This window comes from Pongo pygmaeus, chromosome 6, assembly GCF_028885625.2.
Source record: "Pongo pygmaeus isolate AG05252 chromosome 6, NHGRI_mPonPyg2-v2.0_pri, whole genome shotgun sequence".
NCBI classification, from domain to species: Eukaryota; Metazoa; Chordata; class Mammalia; order Primates; family Hominidae; genus Pongo; species Pongo pygmaeus.
This window is the reverse complement of record NC_072379.2, coordinates 87,666,864-87,689,485: the sequence shown is the minus strand read 5'-3', so window position 1 is coordinate 87,689,485 and position 22,622 is coordinate 87,666,864. Positions and strand designations below refer to the sequence as shown.

Sequence of the window (22,622 nt, the reverse complement as noted above, 5' to 3'; positions counted from 1 at the left end):
TGGCAGCAGGTGAATGTTGGTGTTGTTTATTTATGGCAGGCTTAGGGAACCTAGACTAGTACAGTACTTTTGGTAGTGGATTCTTCTAATGGGAAGTGAAACAAGAGACAAATGATGACTTTGAGAAAGTCAGGCACAGAACCCTGCAGACTCAAAATCCAGATTTGTTGAGACCCCTGAGAGTAGAAAAACTCCTCAGGGGCAGATTCACATTGATCAAATGTACAGTGATACGCTGTTAAATCGGAATAGTAACTCAGTACTACTGTGTGAAATATCAGTGTCCTGTAGGCAAGAATACCATTTGTGCCTTAATTAAACATACTTTATTCTTGATTCTGCTGCTCATAAGAATTGAAGTTATAATTCAAAAGATACTGGGATCTGTTATGGGCTGAACTGTGTCTCCTTAAAATTGATACATTGAAATCCTAACTCCCACACTACCTCAGAATGTATTTGGAGATAGGATCTTTAAAGAGGTAAAGTGAGGTTGTACAGTTGGGCCCTAATCCAATCTGACTGGTGTCCTCATAAGAAGAGGAGATTAGGAATCAGGCATGCACATAAGAAGAGGAGATTAGGAATCAGGCATGCACATAAGAAGAGGAGATTAGGAATCAGGCATGCACATAAGAAGAGGAGATTAGGAATCAGGCATGCACATAAGAAGAGGAGATTAGGAATCAGGCATGCACATAAGAAGAGGAGATTAGGAATCAGGCATGCACATAAGAAGAGGAGATTAGGAATCAGGCATGCACATAAGAAGAGGAGATTAGGAATCAGGCATGCACATAAGAAGAGGAGATTAGGAATCAGGCATGCACATAAGAAGAGGAGATTAGGAATCAGGCATGCACATAAGAAGAGGAGATTAGGAATCAGGCATGCACATAAGAAGAGGAGATTAGGAATCAGGCATGCACATAAGAAGAGATTAGGAATCAGGCATGCGCATAAGAAGAGGAGATTAGGAATCAGGCATGCGCATAAGAAGAGGAGATTAGGAATCAGGCATGCGCATAAGAAGAGGAGATTAGGAATCAGGCATGCGCATAAGAAGAGGAGATTAGGAATCAGGCATGCGCATAAGAAGAGGAGATTAGGAATCAGGCATGCGCATAAGAAGAGGAGATTAGGAATCAGGCATGCACAGAGGGAAGACCACGTGAAGTGAAAGGGAGAAGACGGCACGCCAAGGAGAGATGCCTCAAGATGAAACCAATCCTGCCAACACCTTAGTCTTCAACTTCTAGCCTCCAGAACTGTAACAAAATAAATTTCTGTTGTTAAAGCCACCCAGTCTGTGGTATTTGTTACAGCAGTCCTCAAAAATTAATATAGGGTTCACAGAATCAGAACAAGTCAATTTAGATATAGAAGTCAAATAATTAATGTCATTGGAACAAACTTGTCTGATTAATCTTGCTCCACAACAAAGACAGTTCCATCCTGGGGTTATTGCACTATAACCACCCACCATTTAAACACAATAAATAGTTGTTCTAAAATCTCAGGAACTTTTTTTTTCATATAATTATTCCCATATCATGGAACTGAAGCTTTGATTGGGTAAAAGTAGCGCTTTATTAATTCTTCTTTTCATTTTTTTTAGTTTCAATTTGTTTACTTTTCCACTAAACATGAGTAGTTCCTGCAGCTTCCTACTTAAAAATCCTTGCAGTTTGGGTTATTATTAGTATACTTTTCATTAGAATGGTTGACTTCAGGGGTGACTATTCTTTTACTTCGTTTTCTGTTCCACATACTTATTCTTCCCAAATTGTACATTAATGATTCTGTTGGAAAGAGGTAATTACTTTTTTTTGTTTTTAGGCTTTGTTTCTGTGCTACCAACCTGAAAAAGTTTTTTAAAACAGTGAAGTATAGGCTGGGAGCGGTGGCTCACGCCTGTGATCCTAGCACTTTGGGAGGCCAAAGTGGGCAGATTGTTTGAACCCAGGAGTTCAAGACCAACCTGGGCAACATGGTGAAACCCTATCTCTACAAAAAATAACAAAAATTAGCCAGACACGGTGGCATGCAATTGTAGTTCCAGCTGCTCGGGAGGCTAAGGTGAGAGGTGGGAGGTGGGAGGATCACCTGAGCCCAGGGAGGTCAGGGCTGCAGTGAGCAGAGATCATGCCACTGCACGCCAGCCTGGGTGACAGAGTGAGAACCTGTCTCAAAAAAAGAAAAATTAAGTATAATAAATTCTGGTTTTGTATGCATTTCTTCTCTTACAGAATTTCCCTAAAGCTGACCTACTAAAAACTATGACTGGATTTCATATGTGCTATAAACATTCTTTATTTAAAATAAATTACTCTAATTCAGAAAGGAATAACATTTGCTTGCACATTTAGAACATCTGGCATTAGAGACTACAAAATTCATATGTAGTCTAAAATACTTATTAGACATTCTTAATTCAAGAATATATAATTATTCATATGATTAGAAATAATTATAATTTTATTAAACATTGCTAATTAGGCAGAGTACAAACAAGAAAAAGTCAGAAGGAAAACAGAACCACAATTTGTAATATATTTATTTTAAAACATATTTAGCTTTCTTTGTTACTTTTAAAAGTAAACTTGTAAGTCAATATATTATTAAAACTACTAGTTAATCTTTACAGGTGCTACTAAGAAATTGCAATTTGTAACTTAACAGAGATATTAAATTCTGCAGAATTGTTACCACATTCAAGCATTTCTATTCTGTAGGTATAACTCATTTCTCATGTTTATCTGCTATTTATCTTTTTGCTGAAATAATTTACTCCTTCAGTAGTCAATTCACCCTTTCACCCTTCTGTGTTTTTGTGTCATAACAGAAGAATCAATAAATAATGATTAAAATTAAGTCAACATACCAAATATAAAGTTAAAGCTTTTATGAAGCTTAATCTTTGTGCACTTACCCAGCAGAAAAGTAAACCCACTATTATTTGGGAACAAAGGACTTGGAAAATCCACGAATGGAATAATTAGTGAAAGCCAGTTTTATGGAGGCTGTTAAAACTACTCCAAAGCAATAATAATGACAACACACACAAACATACACACACACACACATACGAGCAGTGCTTCTCAAATTTTATGTGTGTACTGATCACCTGAGGATCTTGTTAAAATGGAGATTCTGAGTCAGTAGGTCCACCAAGCGGCAAGAGAGTCTCCATTCCTAACAGAGTCCCTAGTAATGCCAGTGCAAGTAGCCCAAGGACCCCATTTTGAGTAGCAAGGACCTGGAGTATTTACCTTACTTTGGATAACTTACAAAATGCTTTAATTTGGCTTCAAATCAAAATAAAAAGTAATTTATAATCCTTGAAATATTTTAATGAACACTTTTTGAGTAACTAGTATGATATGGACCAGGATGTCCCAAAGTATGTTCTCCAGACCAATAGCATCAACACTGTTTGGGAACTGGTTAAAAACACATATCCTTGGGCCTCACCCAGACTTACTGAAGCAGAGACTCTGCAGGTAGGGCTTGAGATTCTGTTTTAACTATTTCTCCAGATGATTCTGATACACATTAGGTTTTGAAAACTACTGCTCTAGACAGTATGCTGAGGGTCTGGGGTGCATATCAAAGTGACTCTCAAGAATCTCAGTACAGTAGGAAGGGGTCCAGTTGCTGAACCAGTTGATACCATTAAGTATGTGATGAGTACAAAAACAGAATGACAGACAAGGTTGCACCCAACACAGCAAAGGATGTAAAGGTTTCCTAGAAAATGTCATCTGAACTGAATTTCATAGGGATTAGCCATCTGAAGACGGTGGCATGTACATACAACATAATGCAAATGTTATGCAGGAGGAAACCTGCTGGCACCTTTCGAAAACTGCAGTAATTCACCCAAGATGGCTGGCTGTGGGGTGTCTGAAGACTCCTCTATCCTCCTTCTCACCTGTCCATGAGCAAAACAAATATCATTAGAGCTAGGAAAAAAAAAAACTACAAAGCTGAGTCTATTAACTTGCCAAGCAAGAGAAGTTACTCCGTGAAGAATTTCACTGAGGAGGGAAAGTCAGGGGTTTTTAAATGTTAGAAGTGGGGAGCTCATGGGGCTTATGCTAATTAAGCATTGGAAACTGGCACTCTGGATATAGGGCAGAATGAATATATAGGTCTCTACACCATTGGTTAAATAAAATAAATATCCCATTGTTCACTAGTCAGGAAAGTCTCTTCAGTTAGGTCCAGTGAGGCAGGTGCCTGTCTAAGGTCACTGAGGCTTAAAGACCCTTATCAGCTTCAGCCTGTGGTGTTAAAATACAAGAGTCAGTTGATGTCTCCTAGGCAAGCTCTACTTTAAGTGGAAATTTTTCCTTTCCCCTCCCTCCTCTTCATCTTTCCTGATCCTGAGATGCTAGGATGACCACACAAAGGATATGCAAATAATCCAATTATCAGCTCTCTGCCACCATCTTGGTTTGGGTTGCCATTCCACAGGATTTCATTGTGTTCATCCAAGTAGTTTCAGTCTCCTTTTGATGTGGTTTACTTGGACTGTGTAACAGCAATTAAGGTCATATGAATAAAACACTTAACACGCTTTGCACTTTCCCTAGGTGGAAGCAACCTTAGACCTACTAAACTGCCCTCTAGATGTAAGGCCTAAGAGTGGTTCTAAAGATATCTATCAGTAGCTAGGCAGCAGAGTGGTGCAGTAGAAGCATGCTGGGCCCATAAAGATAGCAATGAGTAGCTGTAGAGATGAAAGAAAAACAAAAAGAATGTGGAAGTCTAGGCAAGGGGGTTGTAAAAAGAGGAGAGGGGTCAACAGTGTAAAATACTACAGACTAGTACAACAGGATGAGAACCGAAAAGTGTTAACAGACTTTGACCCCAAGTGTTGGTGATCTCACAGTTTCAGAGGGCTGAGGATGAGAAAAGTGGAAGAATGACTAGAAGTGTGGAAACAGGTGCTAGAAGTGCTCACTACTCTCAACAAAACTTTGTCTCGTCGGCTAGGATTTACAATCAAGTGCTGCCAGTCCCAATCTAGTGTTCCCATTTCTCTTTTAGGGCCAGAAATATTCAACGTCTGAGGTAGAAGGAACCTTCAAAATCACTTATCAACCTCATTCTAGAAATGAGGAGAGAAGCTCTGAGAAGTGAAGTAATATTTATTTTCATTGAGTTTATATGTAATTTTAAATTCATAAATTCTATGGAAGATACAAAAATGCATGTTTAAATCTTGAATAATTTTTGAAAGTTTAAAAAACAGATTAAAAGAGTTAGAGTTTTTTTTAATTTTCAGTTATGGTGTTTGAGTTATTAAATTATACTGATGATCATCATGAGAAGCTTTCCATTATAGTCTTGACCCTTCTTGTATTATTATTCAGTCTACAATGGATAGGCAACAACATGTCAACTGAAAAATCATGAGATCTATAAATTTAGAAAGGAGATTTTATTTCTTATAATGAGTTACAACCTGCAGGCTGGCCATTCTGCAGGCTGGGAAGCCCAGGCTCCCACAGAGACAGTCAACAGGCACTTTGAAGGAGGTGGGGTTGGAGCAGAAGCTTTATGCTGAATGAATTGGCTAAAGAGACATATTCAACAGATTGTAAGAGGAGCTGTGAATCTTCACTAAGAGGGGTGCTGAATAAACATGCATGTGACATGCATCCCATGCTCACTGTGGAGTGGAAACTTAACATTTAAATGCATTACAGTCCCTATACATCAAAAGGAGAAGCAGAGACATGAATGTACTAGTGCTCAGTCTCTGTAAACCTGCCAGAACCAGTCCATAGTGGATGGTCTTTTATCAGGGGAAAGTTACTGAATCAGTCCCTTGTCCAATTAAACCTGCAGTTATGACTTGTGGAACACGAGGGTCTTGTTAGTCAACATCTTGCTATGGATGAGCCGCAATTATTTCAATATTGCTTATGTCGAGGGCAGTTCTTATTTAACAGCTAGAGAAAAATAAAAACATTGCAGCAGTTAAAACATAGGTTATTCTTTAAGTGTAGGTGTGAGTGACTTAACTCTTGCCTGGCATGGCCTTAGGTCTTGCTTATAATTTGTTATTGCCACAGAGTCCATTCTTTTAGCCTTCTGATCTCTATTTTAACATGAATGCTTGTCAGTTGTTGAGTCTAAGCCCTCAAAGGGAGGGGGAGCCGAGCTTGGTGGCATGTGCACCTGTACTCCCAGCTATTCCTGAGGCTGAAGCGGGAGGATCGTTTGAGCCAGAGGTTGGAGGTTGCAGAGCTACGATCCTGCCACTGCACTCCAGCCTGGGGGACACAGTGAGACCCTGTCTCAAAAAACCAGGGGTGAGGGGGACGTGATAAGGGAGGAGGTAGGGGGGTATAGCGAGGCGTGTCCGTCCTTCTGTCCCGTCAGGGACAGGAATTCAGCTTTTAAGGTTTATCGGGGGTCCCCTTAGCCAAAAGGGGGTCCGTTCAGTCGGTTGTGGGGCTTAGGATTTAATTTTTAGTTCTCAAACAGTAATAAAGATAATGATAATCTTGACCATACGGGATGCTGTGCCAAGCACCACTTAACAAACACTGTCATCTCATTCAGTCCTCACAAGAGTCCTATTTTACAGATGAGAAAAGTGAGACTTCAAGGGATAACTCGCTCTAGATTCAATAAACTGACTCAAAAGCCTTTTAACATTTTGTACAATACCTTTTATGTTTGTTTATTTAACTGTCCAGTTGGGCCACTAAAGTACAGATAAAAACTGGGGAATGTAAGCTAGACTGGTCATTTCCCTGGGGTGAGAGAAACGCTTTCAACACTATCCGTCCATCGTATCACGCCTAAGGTATCCCATAGACATCCCTCACCCCTCCACCCACTCATGCCTGTTTGAAGCAAGACTATCAAGACCGAAACACACCGGGCGCCTAAGGCACCACTCCCCGCTACCTACCGAGGTGCCTCCTGCAGGCTCCTTACCGCAAGCCTGCAAACTCGCCCTGCCGGGCTCGGAGTGCAATTAGACTTTGGGGTGGTTTGGCTCTCCGGCTTTCCGTAGCCTCTGGCCCCGCCCCCTAGCAACGCGCTGGCTTGTGTTAACAACCGGCCGGGGATCAGATGCCTGGGTCAGCTGGGGGGCTGCAGCGGCGCTACGCGGACTGTATGGCGGTGGCCTAGGCCCGTGGCGGAATTTTGGGACCTTTCGCGACTCTAGCGACTCTCAGGCTGCCTTCCCTTCTCGGTGGCGGGGCCTCTTTGGGCCCAGCGACTGCGGGCGCACTGTAGGACAGGAAGATCCCCCCACTCTCCACCCCGCCGCCACAGGCCATGTGGACAGAGGAAGCCGGGGCGACCGCCGAGGCCCAGGAATCCGGCATCAGGAACAAGTCTAGCAGTTTCAGTCAAATCCCGGTGGTTGGGGTGGTGACGGAGGACGATGAGGCGCAGGTATGAGCAGGTGTCTGTGCTTTCAGAGGTGGACGGGGTGGGGGTGAGGTCTCGAGACGGGGTCCAGACCTGGGGTGGCAAGGGTGGAACTGGGGACAGGAGTGAAGATGGGGGAAGCCGCGGGATGGAGATTCCAAGCGCAGAGCTAATCCTGATCCCCCACCCCCTGCGAATTGCACCGGTTGCGAGGGGCTGGCTGTTGTCAACCATTCTGTCCGGAGACCAGCGCTGTGTGGTCCTCTTGGAGGGTCCCAGCAAACTGAGTAGGCGGGGTTTTGCCGCGCTTCTTCGGAAAGTGGTCATAGAGCTACTGGGAGGAAAGGAATCATTCTTAGCAAAATCTGATTTGATGACCTGATCGGTTTGCACTGAACTTTTTAATACGTAGATCCCTGATACCGAGTGATGTTCTTCATATAGATGTAAATTTTCCCATGCTTAAATTTGCTGCGACTAAAGCCTGCACCCAGAGGGGAGGAAAACGCTGTTAAAATTAGAAATTCAGCATTTTTAAAATATGAAATTGGAAGCTGGTTGTTACAGGTTGGATCGGAGAGAACCGGGAAAGAACAGAGTTATTTGTTTTATTATGCTTGTACTGTATTTGGTTTTAGGTTTGCTTTCGTTATGAATACAAAATTCACTCTTGCAAGTTGATCTGTTGAGAAATTCCAATTGAGGCCCTTGGATCTAAATTCGAGGCGGAGGTGTTTAGAAACCCCAAGTTGTTTGTTTCCTACTAGGATTCCATTGCTCCCCCAGAGAGCCTTGATCGTGCCTTAAAAGCCGCGAATTCCTGGAAGAACCCTGTCCTGCCTCACACTAATGGTGTGGGGCCACTGTGGGAATTCCTGTTGAGGCTTCTCAAATCTCAGGCTGCGTCAGGAACCCTGTCTCTTCCGTTCACATCCTGGAGCCTTGGAGAGTTCCTTGGGAGTGGTCAGTTGACTGGGGAATACAGTTGAGCTCTCTGAGGTCTGACATTTACGCAGTAACCTGCGGAGCAACAGCACTTTGCATGAGGAGAAATAGGTGTTAGGGAAATTTGCCTAATCGATTTTGTGGACCTATTCCCATCTGGGCGGGGAGAATTTTGAGGAACAATAGCTCTCCACTCCCTGGGCTGCAAGAAAGATCAACAGTACAGCCATACTCCCAGGCAAGGGGCAAAACTGAAAAGTATGTGAATTTGACAACTGATGGCTCTCAGTCTTCCTTTACTTGCTCCAAGAAAAATTGGGCACCGTTATACAAGGCAAGCAAGCGTGGCTTTTTTTTTTTTTTAAGGAAAAATACTTTTTAAAAGCCATTGCCAAAATAGTCCAAAACATACCAAATAAAACAAGTATACCTGTGTATATGTGTGTGCATTTTCTCCCCATTTTAATTTTCTTTCTTTTCTTTCATTACTACTGCTCTTTCCAGGGCCTAGGATTCTCTTCCAAGAAGAAAGCAGTCAATTTGCATTAATTCATGTTTCTGACTTGTTAATAACTAATTCTAGGAGTAGTAACATTTTCGAAGTACTGAGGAAAAAGGTAGTTTCTCCCCAAATAAATAGAATAGGAACTTTTTATAGCTGGGAGAAATCTTAGTGATCCTCAGGCTTCTTGTTTTTTGCCTGTGGTTGTTTTTACAAACGAGAACCCTATGTTCATGAGAAGTTAACTGAGTTACTCAGTTTCTTTACTCATAGAATGGGGGTCTAGAGACCCTGGAACGAAAAAATGATAACCTTTTAGGCCTCTGCCTTAGGCCAGTTTAGGAAAGATACTGGGAACTGTTTCCAGTTCTTTCAAACCACTGCACATTTGCAAACTTCTCTTCTGCCTATGTGTGCTTCGGAGACAGTGTATCCTAGTGGCTAAAGGTGAGAGTATCACAACTACTTCAGTTCATTGTCAGCTTCATCACTTACCAGCTATGTGACCAAAGGCAAGTATCTTAACCTTTCTATCAAATGGAGATAATGATAATACTCATGTCCATTGTAAAGATTAAATGAAATAATACATATAGGCCGGGCGCGGTGGCTCACGCCTGTAATCCCAGCACTTTCGGAGGCTGGGGAGGGCGGATCATGAGTTTAGGAGATTGAGACCATCCTGGCCAACATGGTGAAACCCGGTCTCTACTAAAAATACAAAAATTAGGTGGGCGTGGTGGCACATGCCTGTAGTCCAGCTACTCGGGAGGCTGAGGCAGGAGAATCACTTGAACATGGGAGGCGGAGGTTGAAGTGAGCCAAGATTGTGCCACTGCACTCCAGCCTGGCGACAGAGTGAGACTCCGTCTCAAAAAACAAAACAAAACAAAACAAAAAGAAATAATATATAAGCAAACTTATACAATAATATAGAGAACTTATACAGAGACCTATATATTGAAAACAAGCAGTTATCAACATCATCATTGTCATTGTCATCATCCTTTATCCAGGGAACTAGAGCTCATAAAGTTATTTGGGCCTTAAAGCTAAGGGATTCTCTAGAATTCTGATTGTTCCCACTGGCTTCCAGGATGTGAGAGTGAGACTGGATGCCCCTGAAATCTTACTTGCTTTAATGCAGATTTCAGTCTGCTCACTTTATCCCTTCAGAGATGTTTCTAAGTTGCAGCTGGATTTCCTAATATAGAAATGCTATTTTGGCTACCTGGGCTTTTGATAGCTGTTTTATATCATTTTCTTTATTACAGACCTAAATTGAACCTTTCAGTTACCCTAACCATAGTTTTTAGTAATTAAAGAAATAGGCTTGAATATTGCTGCCTAAGTCAGCAGGTAAAATGTACGGATTATTATGCTGATTTTTCTGTGTGTATGCTTTACTTCTTCATTAAGTGGTATTTTTTTCCTGCATCTTTCACAAAAATAACTTTTGTAAAAGGCAATAGCACCTATAAATTCTATCTAAGCTACTACAAATGGTATTCACAGAGTATTAGATTTTTCTAACTTTAATAACTTTGAAATGTTCTCTGATAGAATTATGGAAAATGTAAATATAGATTATGAGTAAAGTTATTAGTAAATAGGGAAAACAATAGTTTAGGAATCTGGGATTTTGAATTGTTATTTTCGTTCCATGTTGTGAACTTCTTATAGACATATACTATGTAAGCATTATACCTTCAAATTTTCTCTCTATAAAAATTTTGATAATCCCTACTGTAGTGATTCCAGTGTCTTCTTTTTTAAAGTGATTATCATACTTTTCCAGTTTCGAAACAATAAAATAGTACCAGAATTTTCGTGGCCATTTTCTAATTGTGAGGAACTTAGGACATGTTGCTTGCCCTTTCTGTGTCTGTTTCCTCATCTGTAAAAGATATTTTTAGATACGCCTACCTCGTCGAATTATTGTGAGAATTAAAGTATTTGTAAGGCATTTAGCACAGTGCCCAGCACATACATTCTAAGTGCCCCATAAATGGTAACTTTCTGCTATTATTAATGACTCTAGTCATAACAGCTTTATTAAATTATTAAATAAATTCAGATGATATTTACAGGGTTATATGGTTTGGCTTTGTGTCCCCACCCAAATCTCATCTCGAATTGTAATCCCCAGGTGTTGAAAGAGGGACCTGGTGGGAGGTGATTGGATCATGGGGGTGATTTCCCCCATGCTGTTTTAGTGATAGTGAGTTCTCACGAGATCTGATGGTTTTATAAGAGGCTCTTCCTCTTTGCTTTCTCTCTCTGTCTTTCCTGCCACCTGTAAAGAAGGTCTTTGCTTCCCCTTTGCCTTCTGCCATGATTGTTTTTCCTGAGGCCTCCCTAGCCAGGTGGAACTGTGAGTCAATTAAACCTCTTTCCTTTATAAATTACCCAGTCTTGGGTGTGTCTTTATAGCAGTGTGAAAACAGACTAATACACTGGGTATCAAAACCTACCAAATAGGAAGATAGTTCTCAGATTGTTTTTCTAGTATTAATCCCAGTGTTTATGTGGCTCTGGCTTCCTACAGGAAGGTAGAGGTAATGTAGTTTAAAGGGTGCTTTATCCCCTGGAGAGTGATGGGATTGGCAGTGAAATTCACCTTAATCATATGTTGAAATCACAAGATATCTAATTGGTTACCCTTTATCTATTTTCTATTTAATGTTGTTCCCCTCATTCTAAAGAATCCCAACCCCCTTTAGAGCAGTGCTTCTCAAACTTTAATGTGCATATGGAGCACATGGGGATCTTATTAAAATGTGGATTCTGATTCTGTAGGTCTTAGATGAACCCCAGTACTCCGCTTTTCTAACAGGTTTCCAGGTGATGCTTGTGCTGCTAGTTGGAGGACCTCATTTCCCACTTTGAATAACAATTAATATAGTGATTAGTTGACTGGCATAGGTATCATGCCTGAACTTCCTTGCTCAAATTTGCTCTCCCTCTGAGAACCCATGAGAACTTCCACAATCATTTAGTTGATATCATATCCTGTCACTGCCAGTAATACTTCCATGAACTGTGTGCTTAAAATTGTCTAGCCTTGTTTATAGGGTTTTTGCAAGAAATAACCTCTGTAGTTGGCTGCATGTGTCTATAGTGCCAGCTACTTGAGAGGCTGAAGCAGGAGGATTGCTTGAGCCTAGGAATTCGAAGCCAGCCTGGGCAGCATAGGGAGACCCCCACTCTTTAAAGAGAGTGAGAGAGAGAGAGAGAGAGAGAGAGAGAGAGAGAGACTCTTTGGTTGTCCATTGAGGAGTCAGGCAGAGAACTAAGGAACAAAGAACCAGAGTTTCTACATTAGACAGACCTGCTGGCCCATTTATTATTAATAGCTATGTGGCTTTAACAAGTTAAGTCCCAGGGCCTCAGTTTCATTAAGAGGGATAATAGTGCTACCATTACTTGGTAGATTTGAAGATTAATTGCGATCAAAAATGCCAGACACATGAAAGGACTACTATAAGTGTTAGTCTCTTTCCCTGTAACTGAGTATCAAATGAGCAGGTTTCTCCCCTCTGAAATGTCCCTGGGTAAAGTGGGAAATAAGTTCATCCTATAATTTGAATGAAGTAAGTCTGATTTTCTTCAAAGCAATTTATTAAACTTTTGATCTTAAAAGGTTTTGTGAATGCTTTTACAATTTCTCCATAAACATCTTAAGATGATAGTATTTTGGTATTTACATATGCATGTTCTGTTTTGTTTCTACTCTCTGCTTGTGTGATCTCATTTACCCAAAATCTTCAATTGTCACGTTAAGCCTATGATTCAGAAACCTCTGCCCCAAATTTTTCTCATCTCCAACCCCCAACACAAACCTCTTCCTCCAGCATTCCCTGTCTCAGGAAATGGTGAAATCATTTATGTAATTCCTCAAGCCAGGGAATTATCTTCAGCTTTTTCCTTCTTTCTCCCACTGCGTCCAGTAACTCATTAGGTCTTCATGAATCTACCTCTTGATGTTTTTAATTCCATTTGCTGTTGTCTATACCAGTTGCTGCTACCCATTCAAGGCCCAAAGTTACAATCTACCTCCAACCCAGTCTTCTCCAGTTCAGTCTCACACAGCATACAAGATGATCTTTTCACAATTAAATTCTTCTGGTTAAATCTTGTGGAAATAAATGAAGGCTACCACAATAAACAGAGACTGTTTATTCAGCGGTTGCTATAGGGAGGGAGTCAGCCACTATCACTTTTTGGCAGAGACTCCAATGCAGCCTGGAAGCTTTATAGTGGAAAAAAGAAAGGTGTGGGGGAGGCTTCAGGTCTACTCTAATTGTAGGTTGCTGACATGGGAAAGCTGGAGGTGGGCTAGCTAGAAGTAGGGTATCCTCTGTGATTGACTTGGAAAGCATATTTGTCTTTCTCTGGTTGGTCTTAAGTTGGAAGCAGAGGGACAAAAACCGGGAAAGCTGGCAGTCATTGGCCAAATCCTGACTCTTCTGAGCCAATTGCTGCAGAGGTTGTTGGCCAGAGTTATTTTGTCACATGTAGTCTGACCAGTTCTGTTTATATGTTCAGTCTCAAACCATTCAATGGCTTTTTAAGATCCTCGTGTTACATACAAAGCCTTCTATAAAATCCCATGCCAGACCAATAGCTGCATGAGGTGAGGACATTGTTATTCCCCACACCTAGCACAATTCCTGAAACAAAAAAACCTACTAATAAATAGTTATAGAAGGAAGAAAAGTCTAGGGAAGGTAGAGGGAGAGAGAGAAATCTTTAAAAATCTTCCAAGCAGGTAAAACTAGAGTAACATGAAATGGACAATGCAAGATAAATCTAAGAGGAATCTATGCTTTAATCTTTACTACTCTCTGTTCTTTTAAAAATTATACCTGCTCATTTGGAGAAAAAATCTGAAAATACACACAAATATTAGAAAGAAAATCCTGCATTGGGCTGGCCCAAGTGCAGTGCTGTTTACAGCTAATTGATTACAGCCAGTTACGGATTTCTTCCTTTTCCATTCCCACTGCTTCCCTTGATTAACCTTAAAAAAAAAAAAAAAAAAAAAAAAAAAATCCTGCATTGACATTTCATTCCAATATCCTTGTCTAACCTTCTAAACAAATATTTCAGAAAACCAGAAAAGAAAAACCCACTCTGTGTGTGTGTGTGTGCGTGTGTGTGTGTGTGCATATAAAATCTGAGAGTGTAGGAGGAAAAGAGAAAAGACAGCTGAGGTAGTGGTGGATATCACTGCCATATCCCCAAATCTTAAAAGGCAGAAGTCTATTTACCAAAATTTTTTGTAATGGTAAATTTAACTATTTAACAGTAATATTTAACAATTTTTAATTGTAACATAAGACCAGGTATAGATTAGTATTTAGTAAATTCTTTTTAAAATTATTTTTAAAAGTAAAAATGGCTGGGCATGTTGGCTCATGCCTGTAATTTCAAAACTTTGGGAGGCTGAGACTGGCAGATTGCTTGAGCCCAGGCGTTCCAGAACAGCCTAGGCAACGTGGCGACACTCTATCTCTACAAAAACTACAAAAATTAGCAAAATGTGGGGTGGTGTGCCTCTGTAGTCCCAGCTGCTCAGGAAGCTGAGGTGGAAAGATTACCTGAGCCCAGGGAGGTTGAGGTAAGCAGTGAGCCGTGACTGCACCACTGCACTCCAGCCTGAGCAACAGAGTAAGGCTCTATGTCAAAAATAAATAAAAATAAATATAATTTTGAGTAAATGAGCTCATTCAGATACTTACTCCACAGACTTAAAGTTAGCATGTTTCATTACAAATTGTTTTTGATGCCATGACATCTCAGTTAGGATTAATTTTTTAAAATTGTTTTTGAAAGAAATTTCTTGAGATCAGAATATATGAATTTGTAATTTTTAAAGGCAAGGAAATACTAAAACTAAGACAATGTAATAATGATTATGTAGAAGTATGGAAAAGTATGTATTGCTGATTTAAAACTCAGAAGCTGCTGTGGTATTAACTAACACTAAGTGAAATTATGTAAAATACTTATGCATGTAAGGAAAAACAAAATATATAAAAATAAAAATAGATGCATTTACTACATTATAGGAATAAGTAGGATTTTTTCGCTTTTGTATATCTTTTATATCATCATTACATCACCTTTTCAAACATTTATTTTAAAGTAGAAGTAAGCGTGAGAGCAGGAAAGAGGATACAAAGGAAACTGGGAGAGCTTAACTCCCGTAATGGGGGTAAGCACTGTGACATAACACTGAATTAAGATAAAATGTCAGGTAGCAAGGCATTAACCCCCAAGATAAATATAGTCAAAACCACTCTTAGAATTTGTAGATCTCTGTATCATCATAAATACTTTACCTCTGATCGGATTATTTCATTTTTTTTGTTGTTGGGGTTGTTTGTTTTGTTTTGTTTTGCTATTTGTATTTGTTTGTTTGTTTTTTGAGAGGGAGTCTCACTCTGTCACCCAGGTTGGAGTGCAGTGGCGTGATCTCAAATCACTGCAACCTCCACCTCCCGGGTTCAAGCAATTCTTCTGCCTCAGCCTCCCGAGTAGCTGGGATTACAGGTGCCCACCATCACACCTGGCTAATTTTTTGTATTTTTAGTAAAGACAGGGCTTCACCATGTTCGCTAGGCTGGTCTCGAACTCCTAACCTCAGATGATCCACCCGCCTCCACCTCCCAAGCTCTGGGATTACAGGCGTGAGCCACCGCGGCTGGCCTTGTTTTGCTATTGAGTTGTGTTCCTTGTATATTCTTGTTATTAATCCCTTGTCAGATGGATAGGTTGCAAATATTTTTCCCATTTTTTGGGTTGTCTCTTCACTCTGTTAATTGTTTTCTTTCCTGTGGGTACACTTTTTAGCTTGGTGTAATCCCGTCTGTCTATTTTTGCTTTTGTGGCCTGCGCTTTTGAGGTCCTACCCAAAAAAACCTGTGCCCAGACCAGTGTCCTAAAGTGTTTCCCCAATGTTTTATTCCAGTGACTTCTTAGTTTGGGGTCTTATATTTAAGTTTTTAATCCATTTTGATTTGATTTTTTTATTTGGTGAGACATAAGAGTCTAGTTTCATTCTTCTGCATATGTCTATCCAGTTTTCCTGACACCATTTATTGAAGAGACTGTTCTTTCCCCACTGTATGTTCTTGGTACCTTTGTCAAAAATGATTTGGCTGTGAATGCAGGGACTTATTTGTGGGTTCTCTGTTCTGTTTCATTAGCCTATGTGTCTGTTTTTATGCCAGTACCATGCTGTGTTGGTTACTATAGTTTTGCAGTATATTTTGAAGTCAGGTAGTGTGGTGCCTCCAGCTCTTTTCTTTTTGCTCAGGATTGCTTTGGGTGCTCGGGGTCTACTACTTAAACTTTGGATGATAGTACCCATTTCCTTCCCCGTTTACCTATGAATAACTTTATTATAATATAGCCTCTTCTTGGTTGCATTTTCCAAGTATTTATTAAGCAACTAACAATATTATATGTCAGGCCCAGTGTTGGATGCCAGGAGTGCCTGAAAGCAAAAAAATTTTTGCTCTTAAGAGAACTTTGGGGCAGGGAGTGGTGGGGAACGAACACGTAGACCCTTTCAGAACAATGTGATGGGAATTTTAATGGATATAAACTTAGGGTGCTATGAGAGCACGGCATTTTTCTAGCCTTTTTCATCCTTTGGGAAGGTAACACCTGAGCTTCGTCTTGAAGGACCTGTGGGAATTAACCAAGGAGAGGAGTAGGAATGTAACAACATGAGTGACAACAGAGGAGATGTGAGAGGCATTAATGGGGAGTCATTGAATAGTTTAGATGGGTCATGTTCAGGTTTGAGTTTTATTGTTCTGATGGTAGAATAGAAGATGGTATTGAAGGGTGCAAGAGTGGAGTCGATGAGAACAGCAGGAACCCCGTGAAATTAAGTAAGAGCTAAAAACTGAATAAATCAGTAAGATGGAATGGGCTCAAGAAATATTTAAGATGTAAAATCTGTAGAACTTGGAAGTTCCTGTTTTTTTAATGTGGATGACTGGAAGAATGCTGGTACTAACTGAGATAAGGGGACACCTAGTTGAGAAAAGCAATCTCCCACCTGTAGTTTAGAAGCTACTCTTACCATGTATCTGCATAGGCAAACTTAGTGTAATGTGTATACAAGATAATTTTATTTCTCAACTTATGGAAGTACTATTATTCTAAATATTTTCTTGGGCCCTTCAGGGCTGATGAAATTTTAAAACATTAAGATTATACGAAATACTAGAATTCAGGAGGGGTTTTTTACTCCAAAATCTATTTATTCCTGTAAGTTTTCATCTACTTTTCATTCTCCCCTTACTATCTTAGTGTCATAAAACATTTTTTAAGTTACCAAGGGAAAGTATCATATAAATTAGTGTGTTAGATATGACTTATTGATATAGAAGATGATATAGAATAGTAAGAGTTGTATGTTTTTTAGGGTGTTTTCAAGCCTATGGACCTTAATCGTGTCATCAAACTCCTCGAAGAGACTGATAAAGTGAGTAAGCTTTGAGAGAAAATTACTCCACTGCATTACTTACAAACTATTTCCCTGAAAGGTCACATATATTCCTTCAAATGTAAGTCTCATTTATCTCCTTTTGTTGAAAACATTTTAAATAGTACATATCTTATATTCAAGGACTGTTTAAATTTAGTATGAATATATTTAATGAAGTGGGGAGACTGGAGGAAGAGAATAGATTTGCTTTTATGAGATGGACAAACCCATGGTGGCTGTAACAGAAGGAATCCTAAGAGTACAGAAAGGATCATCTAGCCTCTGTTAAGTGCTTGTTACCTAGTAGGATTGGAGGAGGGAAATGGTAGAAAACAGGTTACCATGGTGTACTAATTATGAAATCAGGATAGATACACACAAACACGTACACACAGATAATTTATTTTGAGAACAATCATATATAAGATGTAATGGAAATTAAGTTATTTTAGACACAAGACTCAAAATTGGGAAAGTAGGCATTGAGAGAAAAGATAACAAATGTATATGCACACATGCTCATATACCACCTGATGTTATCAAGAATTGACTGAATGCCTAAAAGCCAGCCACACTAGGAACTTATGTGGTGATTTCCAAAAAGGAATACATATTGTTAGTAAGTAGAAAATGAGTTGACCCCAAATGCCCATCAATGATAGACTGGATAAAGAAAATGTGGCACATATACACCATGGAATACTATGCAGCCATAAAAAAGGATGAGTTCCTGTCCTTTCCAGAGACATGGATGAAGCTGGAAACCATAATTCTCAGCAAACTAACACAGGAACAGAAATCCAAACACCACATGTTCTCACTCATAAGTAGGAGGTGAACAATGAGAACACATGGACACAGGGAGGGGAACGTCACATACCAGGGCCTGTCAGGGGATGGGGGACTATGGGAAGGATAGCATTAGGAGAAATACCTAATGTAGATGACGGGTTGATGGGTGCAGCAAACCACATGACACGTGTATACCTATGTAACAAACCTTCACATTCTGCACGTGTATCCCAGAACTTAAAGTATAATAAAAAAACATTTTTTTTAAGTAAATGGGTTGACCATAGTATAGCCTATCAAAAGAAAACAATGTCCTATGAATAGGAGGCACAAAAATTTGGTCACTGTTTTAACATTTTTTATTCTCTGCTTTTTTACATAGAAAGGAGAAAAAATGACTATTGGAATAATTTATCTTTTGCTGGCTATCATTGTTGTGAAAAGTTATTTTTTATTGTGACTATATCTACATTTCCTTAAAAAACCACAACTACATAGAGCGCCTATTAGCTGTTTAATAAGGCTACAGAGAAAAAGTATAGACAATATCACAGCTTTTCAGGAACATTTAAGATTAAAAGGACAGACAGAATTCAGTCATGGAAACACATCACTGTGTAGAAGTTTTACTTGCTTATTTTCATTTTTAATTGACTTAAGATGTTTGGCTTGCACAGAACACTGAGCATATTTTAGAGGTTAAAAATACAATCTCTACAGTCAGCTTTCCAAATTTGTCTCTAGCATCGCCACTTTTTAGCTGTGTATTTTGGACACGTTACTTTAAAATGTTTCAGCTTGTGTTTCCTATTCTGGAAAGCAGAGATCATAGTAGTATCTTCCTAATAGGGTCATTTTGGAAATTAATGAAGTGATATGTATATATGGTACCCATGCGGTACATGACATAGAAAAAATATTCAATGTACTTTAGCTGTTGTTAATATTATTTCTGGAAACAATTACTGCTTTTACATTAACCTGGTTTTGATTCCCAATTTCCTAATCAAATTTAAATAATAGTTTATTTTTGATACATAATGTCTGTAAATGTTTATGGGGTACTTGTGATATTTTGTTACATGCATAAAATGTGTAACGATCAAGTCAGAGTATTTAGGCTATCTACCACCTCTAGCATTTATCATTTCTATGTGTTGGGAGCATTTCAAATCCCCTCTTCTAGCTAGTTTGAAATATACAATACATTGTTGTTAACTTTAGTCACCCTACTTTGCTAACAAATATTCACTACCACAGTCTTCCTACCTTTTGTAATTATCATTCTAGTCTATATCTCCATGAGAACAACTTTTTTAGCTTCCACACATGAGTGAAAATGTGTGATATTTGTCTTTCTAAACCTGGCTTATTTCACTTAATATCTTCTAGTTCCATCCATGCTGCTACAAATGACAGAATTTCATTCTTTTTATGGCTTAATAGTATTCCCTTGTATATATAGACCATATTTTCTTTATCCGTTCATCTATTGATGGACACTTAAGTTGATTCTGTATCTTTGCTATTGTGAGTAGTGCTGCAATAAACATGGAACTGTAGGTATCTCATTGATATACTGATTTCCTTTCCTTTGGATAAATACCCAGTAGCGAGATTGCTAGATCATACAGTCATTCTGATAGTTTATTTTTACCTTCACTGTTTCAGAAAACATTTTATAACGTTTACATTATAATATAGTAATTTAAGAATTACTTGATAATTTTAAAGTGTCTACTTTTATGTTGAAGAATTTTTAAAAATCTCAACAGATTTAATAGCACAAAAGAACTAAAATAGGTCATTTGTTTTAGGATGGCTTGGAAGAAAAACAACTTAAATTTGTCAAGAAACTGGTACGGTGTTATCAGAATGGACTTGTATCCTTTACATATATATGTATGTTCATTTCATTTATTCTGAAACGAGAATTTCTATTAGAAAATGTGTTAGTTTTCCATTGCTGTTGTAACAAATTACCACAAATTTGATGGCTTAAAACAACATAAAGTTATTATCATACAGTTTTGGAGGTTAGAAGTCCAAAATCAGCCTCAATGGACTAAAGTCAAGATGTTAGCAGGGCTGGTTTCTCCTCAAGACTCTAGAGAGGAATCATTTCCTTGCCTTCCCCAGCTTCTGGAGGCTTCCTACATTCCTTGCCTCATGCCCTCTTCCCCCCACTGGCATCACTCTCACCTCTGCTCCTGTCATCACATCATCTTCTCTCTCTGACCCTCCCTCCCTCTTTCCTTTATAAGGATCCCTGTGATTACGGTGGGCCCACCTGGATAATCTAGTATAATTTTCTCATCTCAAAATTCTTAATCATATGTGAAAAGTCCCCTTTGCTATGTAACATAGTTACAGGTTCCAGGAATTCGGACATAGACATCTTGGGGAAGGCCATTAATCTGTCTACCACAGAAATACTGGGGAGGCCATTATTCTGTCTACCACAGAAAATATCTAACATTTCATGTTCTTTACAAGACTGTATTTTCTATCAGATAATGTAAATAAAATTGAAGAAACAATATAACACAAGTAACTGTGGATAATGTCAGTTTTTGTAGATTCAGAAAGACAATGGATGTAGTTAGAGGGCCAAGTCAAAGTCATTATTTCTATTAATTTACATGGGCAGTTGTACCTTTGATAAGCTTCTTAACTTCTCCACCCTTGTAAAGTAATAGAAGCTCATGAGGTTGTTAGCAAGATTAGATGAGATCATGTACATGCAAGTGCTTGATAATCTGCAAAATATTATATAAATATATTATCCCTACTAAATATACCACCTTGATCAGAATACATGGAAACCAGTGTGTCTTAAAACTATCTGTACATAAAAGCCAGGTGTGATGGCTTACACCTATAATCCCAGCACTTTGGGAGGCCAAGACAGGAGGATTGCTTGAGGCTAGGAGTTCAAGACCAGACTGGTCAACATACCAAGACCCTGCCTCTACAAAAAAACAAATAGCCAAGGTGTGGTGGTGTGTGCCCATATTCCTAGCTACTGGGAAGGCTAAGGCAGGAGGATTGCTGAAACCCAGGAATTCAAGGTTACAGTGATCAAAGATTGTGATACTATACTCCAGTGTGAACAACTGAGTGAGACCGTGTCTCAAAAACAAACAAACAAATACTACCTGTGGATAAGAACCAGTTTGTTTTGTTTTGTTTTGGGGGGTTTTTTGGTTTGTTTGTTTGTTTGTTTTTGACAGAGTCTCCATCCAGCCTTAGTTGCCCAGACTGGAGTATAGTGGGGCAGTCATAGCTCACTGCAACTTCAAACTCCTGGGCTTAAGCGATCCTCTCACCTCAGCCTCCCGAGTAGCTGGGACTACAGGAATGCACCCACCACACCCAGTTAATTCTTTATTTTTTTGTGGAGTCTCATTACGTTGTCCAGGTTGGTCTCGAATTCCTCAGCTCAAACAGTCCTCTCGCCTCAGCCTCCCAAAGTGCTGGGATTACAGGTGTGAGCCACCGCAGCTGGCCATTTTTTTTAACATTTACATATATATGCTATTGTAAAATACAATAAAAGTATCCCACAAATATTAGATTGTTATAAAAGTTTTTATATGTCCACTCTTGCTTTCTGTATTCATTTTGTCACAGACTGGTAAATACACTTCCAGAACTGACAGTGGTCCATAGACCACACTTTGAATAGTATTCATCTAAATCAAGCTTGTCCAACCCTCAACCTGTGGGCTGCATGCTGCCCAGGATGGCTTTGAATGCAGCCCAACACAAATTTGTAAACTCCTTAAAACATTATGATTTTTTTTGACAATTTTTTTTTTAGTTCATCAGCTATCATTAGTGTTTGAGTATTTTATGTGTGACCCAAGACAGTTCTTCTTCCAGTGTGGGCCAGGGAATCCAAAAGACTGGACACCCTGAAAATGATCTTGAACAGTTGTCTGACTTGGTCTAAAGAAGTTATCAAGCCTATGCATTGTGGCTCATGCCTGTAATCTCAGCACCCTAGGAGTCTGAGGCAGGAGGATCATTTGAGGCCAGGAGTTTGAAACCAGCCTGGGCAACATAGCAAGACCCCATCTCTACCAAAAAAAAAATAGCCATGTATGGCGAAGCACACCTGTAGTTTTATCTTCTCCAGAGGCTGAGGCTGAGGTGGAAGGGTCGTTTGAGCCCAGAAATTTGAGGCTGCAGTGAGCTATGTTTGTGCCACTGTACTCCAACCTGGGTATGGGTGACTGAGTGAGATCCTGTCTCTAAAAAAAAAGAAAAAAAGAAAAGTTATCAAGCTCTAATATTAGCTCATTCCAGTTCAAAACCTCTTAAGACTTCCATTCAGGAAAATGTTTCTTATAATTTTATCTAAATCTTTTATTATATTTTAGCCTTGGTTTTATTTGGACCTGTTCAATCTTAGGACTTGTGTATATCAAGCCCTATTTACTGGTAGCTGAAAATGTCTACTAGCAG

At 39.4% G+C, this 22,622-nt stretch overlaps 1 protein-coding gene across 25 annotated transcripts in view; it reads left to right on the top strand.

Annotated features, from left to right (window-relative positions):
* The first annotated feature begins 6,763 nt into the window (after nucleotides 1–6,763).
* The window catches only part of CFAP69 (cilia and flagella associated protein 69), a 71,972-nt gene continuing 56,113 nt past the window's right edge, over nucleotides 6,764–22,622 (top strand). For 6 of the 25 annotated variants that reach the window (XM_054496013.2, XM_063667614.1, XM_054496011.2 and 3 more), the window contains exons 1-3: nucleotides 7,041–7,428; nucleotides 17,298–17,357; nucleotides 19,970–20,035. In XM_054496013.2, coding sequence (XP_054351988.1) covers nucleotides 7,309–7,428; nucleotides 17,298–17,357; nucleotides 19,970–20,035 — 246 coding nt within the window. In that variant the 5' untranslated portion in view covers nucleotides 7,041–7,308. Of the gene's footprint in view, nucleotides 7,429–17,297; nucleotides 17,440–19,969; nucleotides 20,055–22,622 lie in introns of those variants that run through there. The other 19 variants (XM_063667613.1, XM_063667609.1, XM_063667627.1 and 16 more) reach the window with 12 other exon arrangements.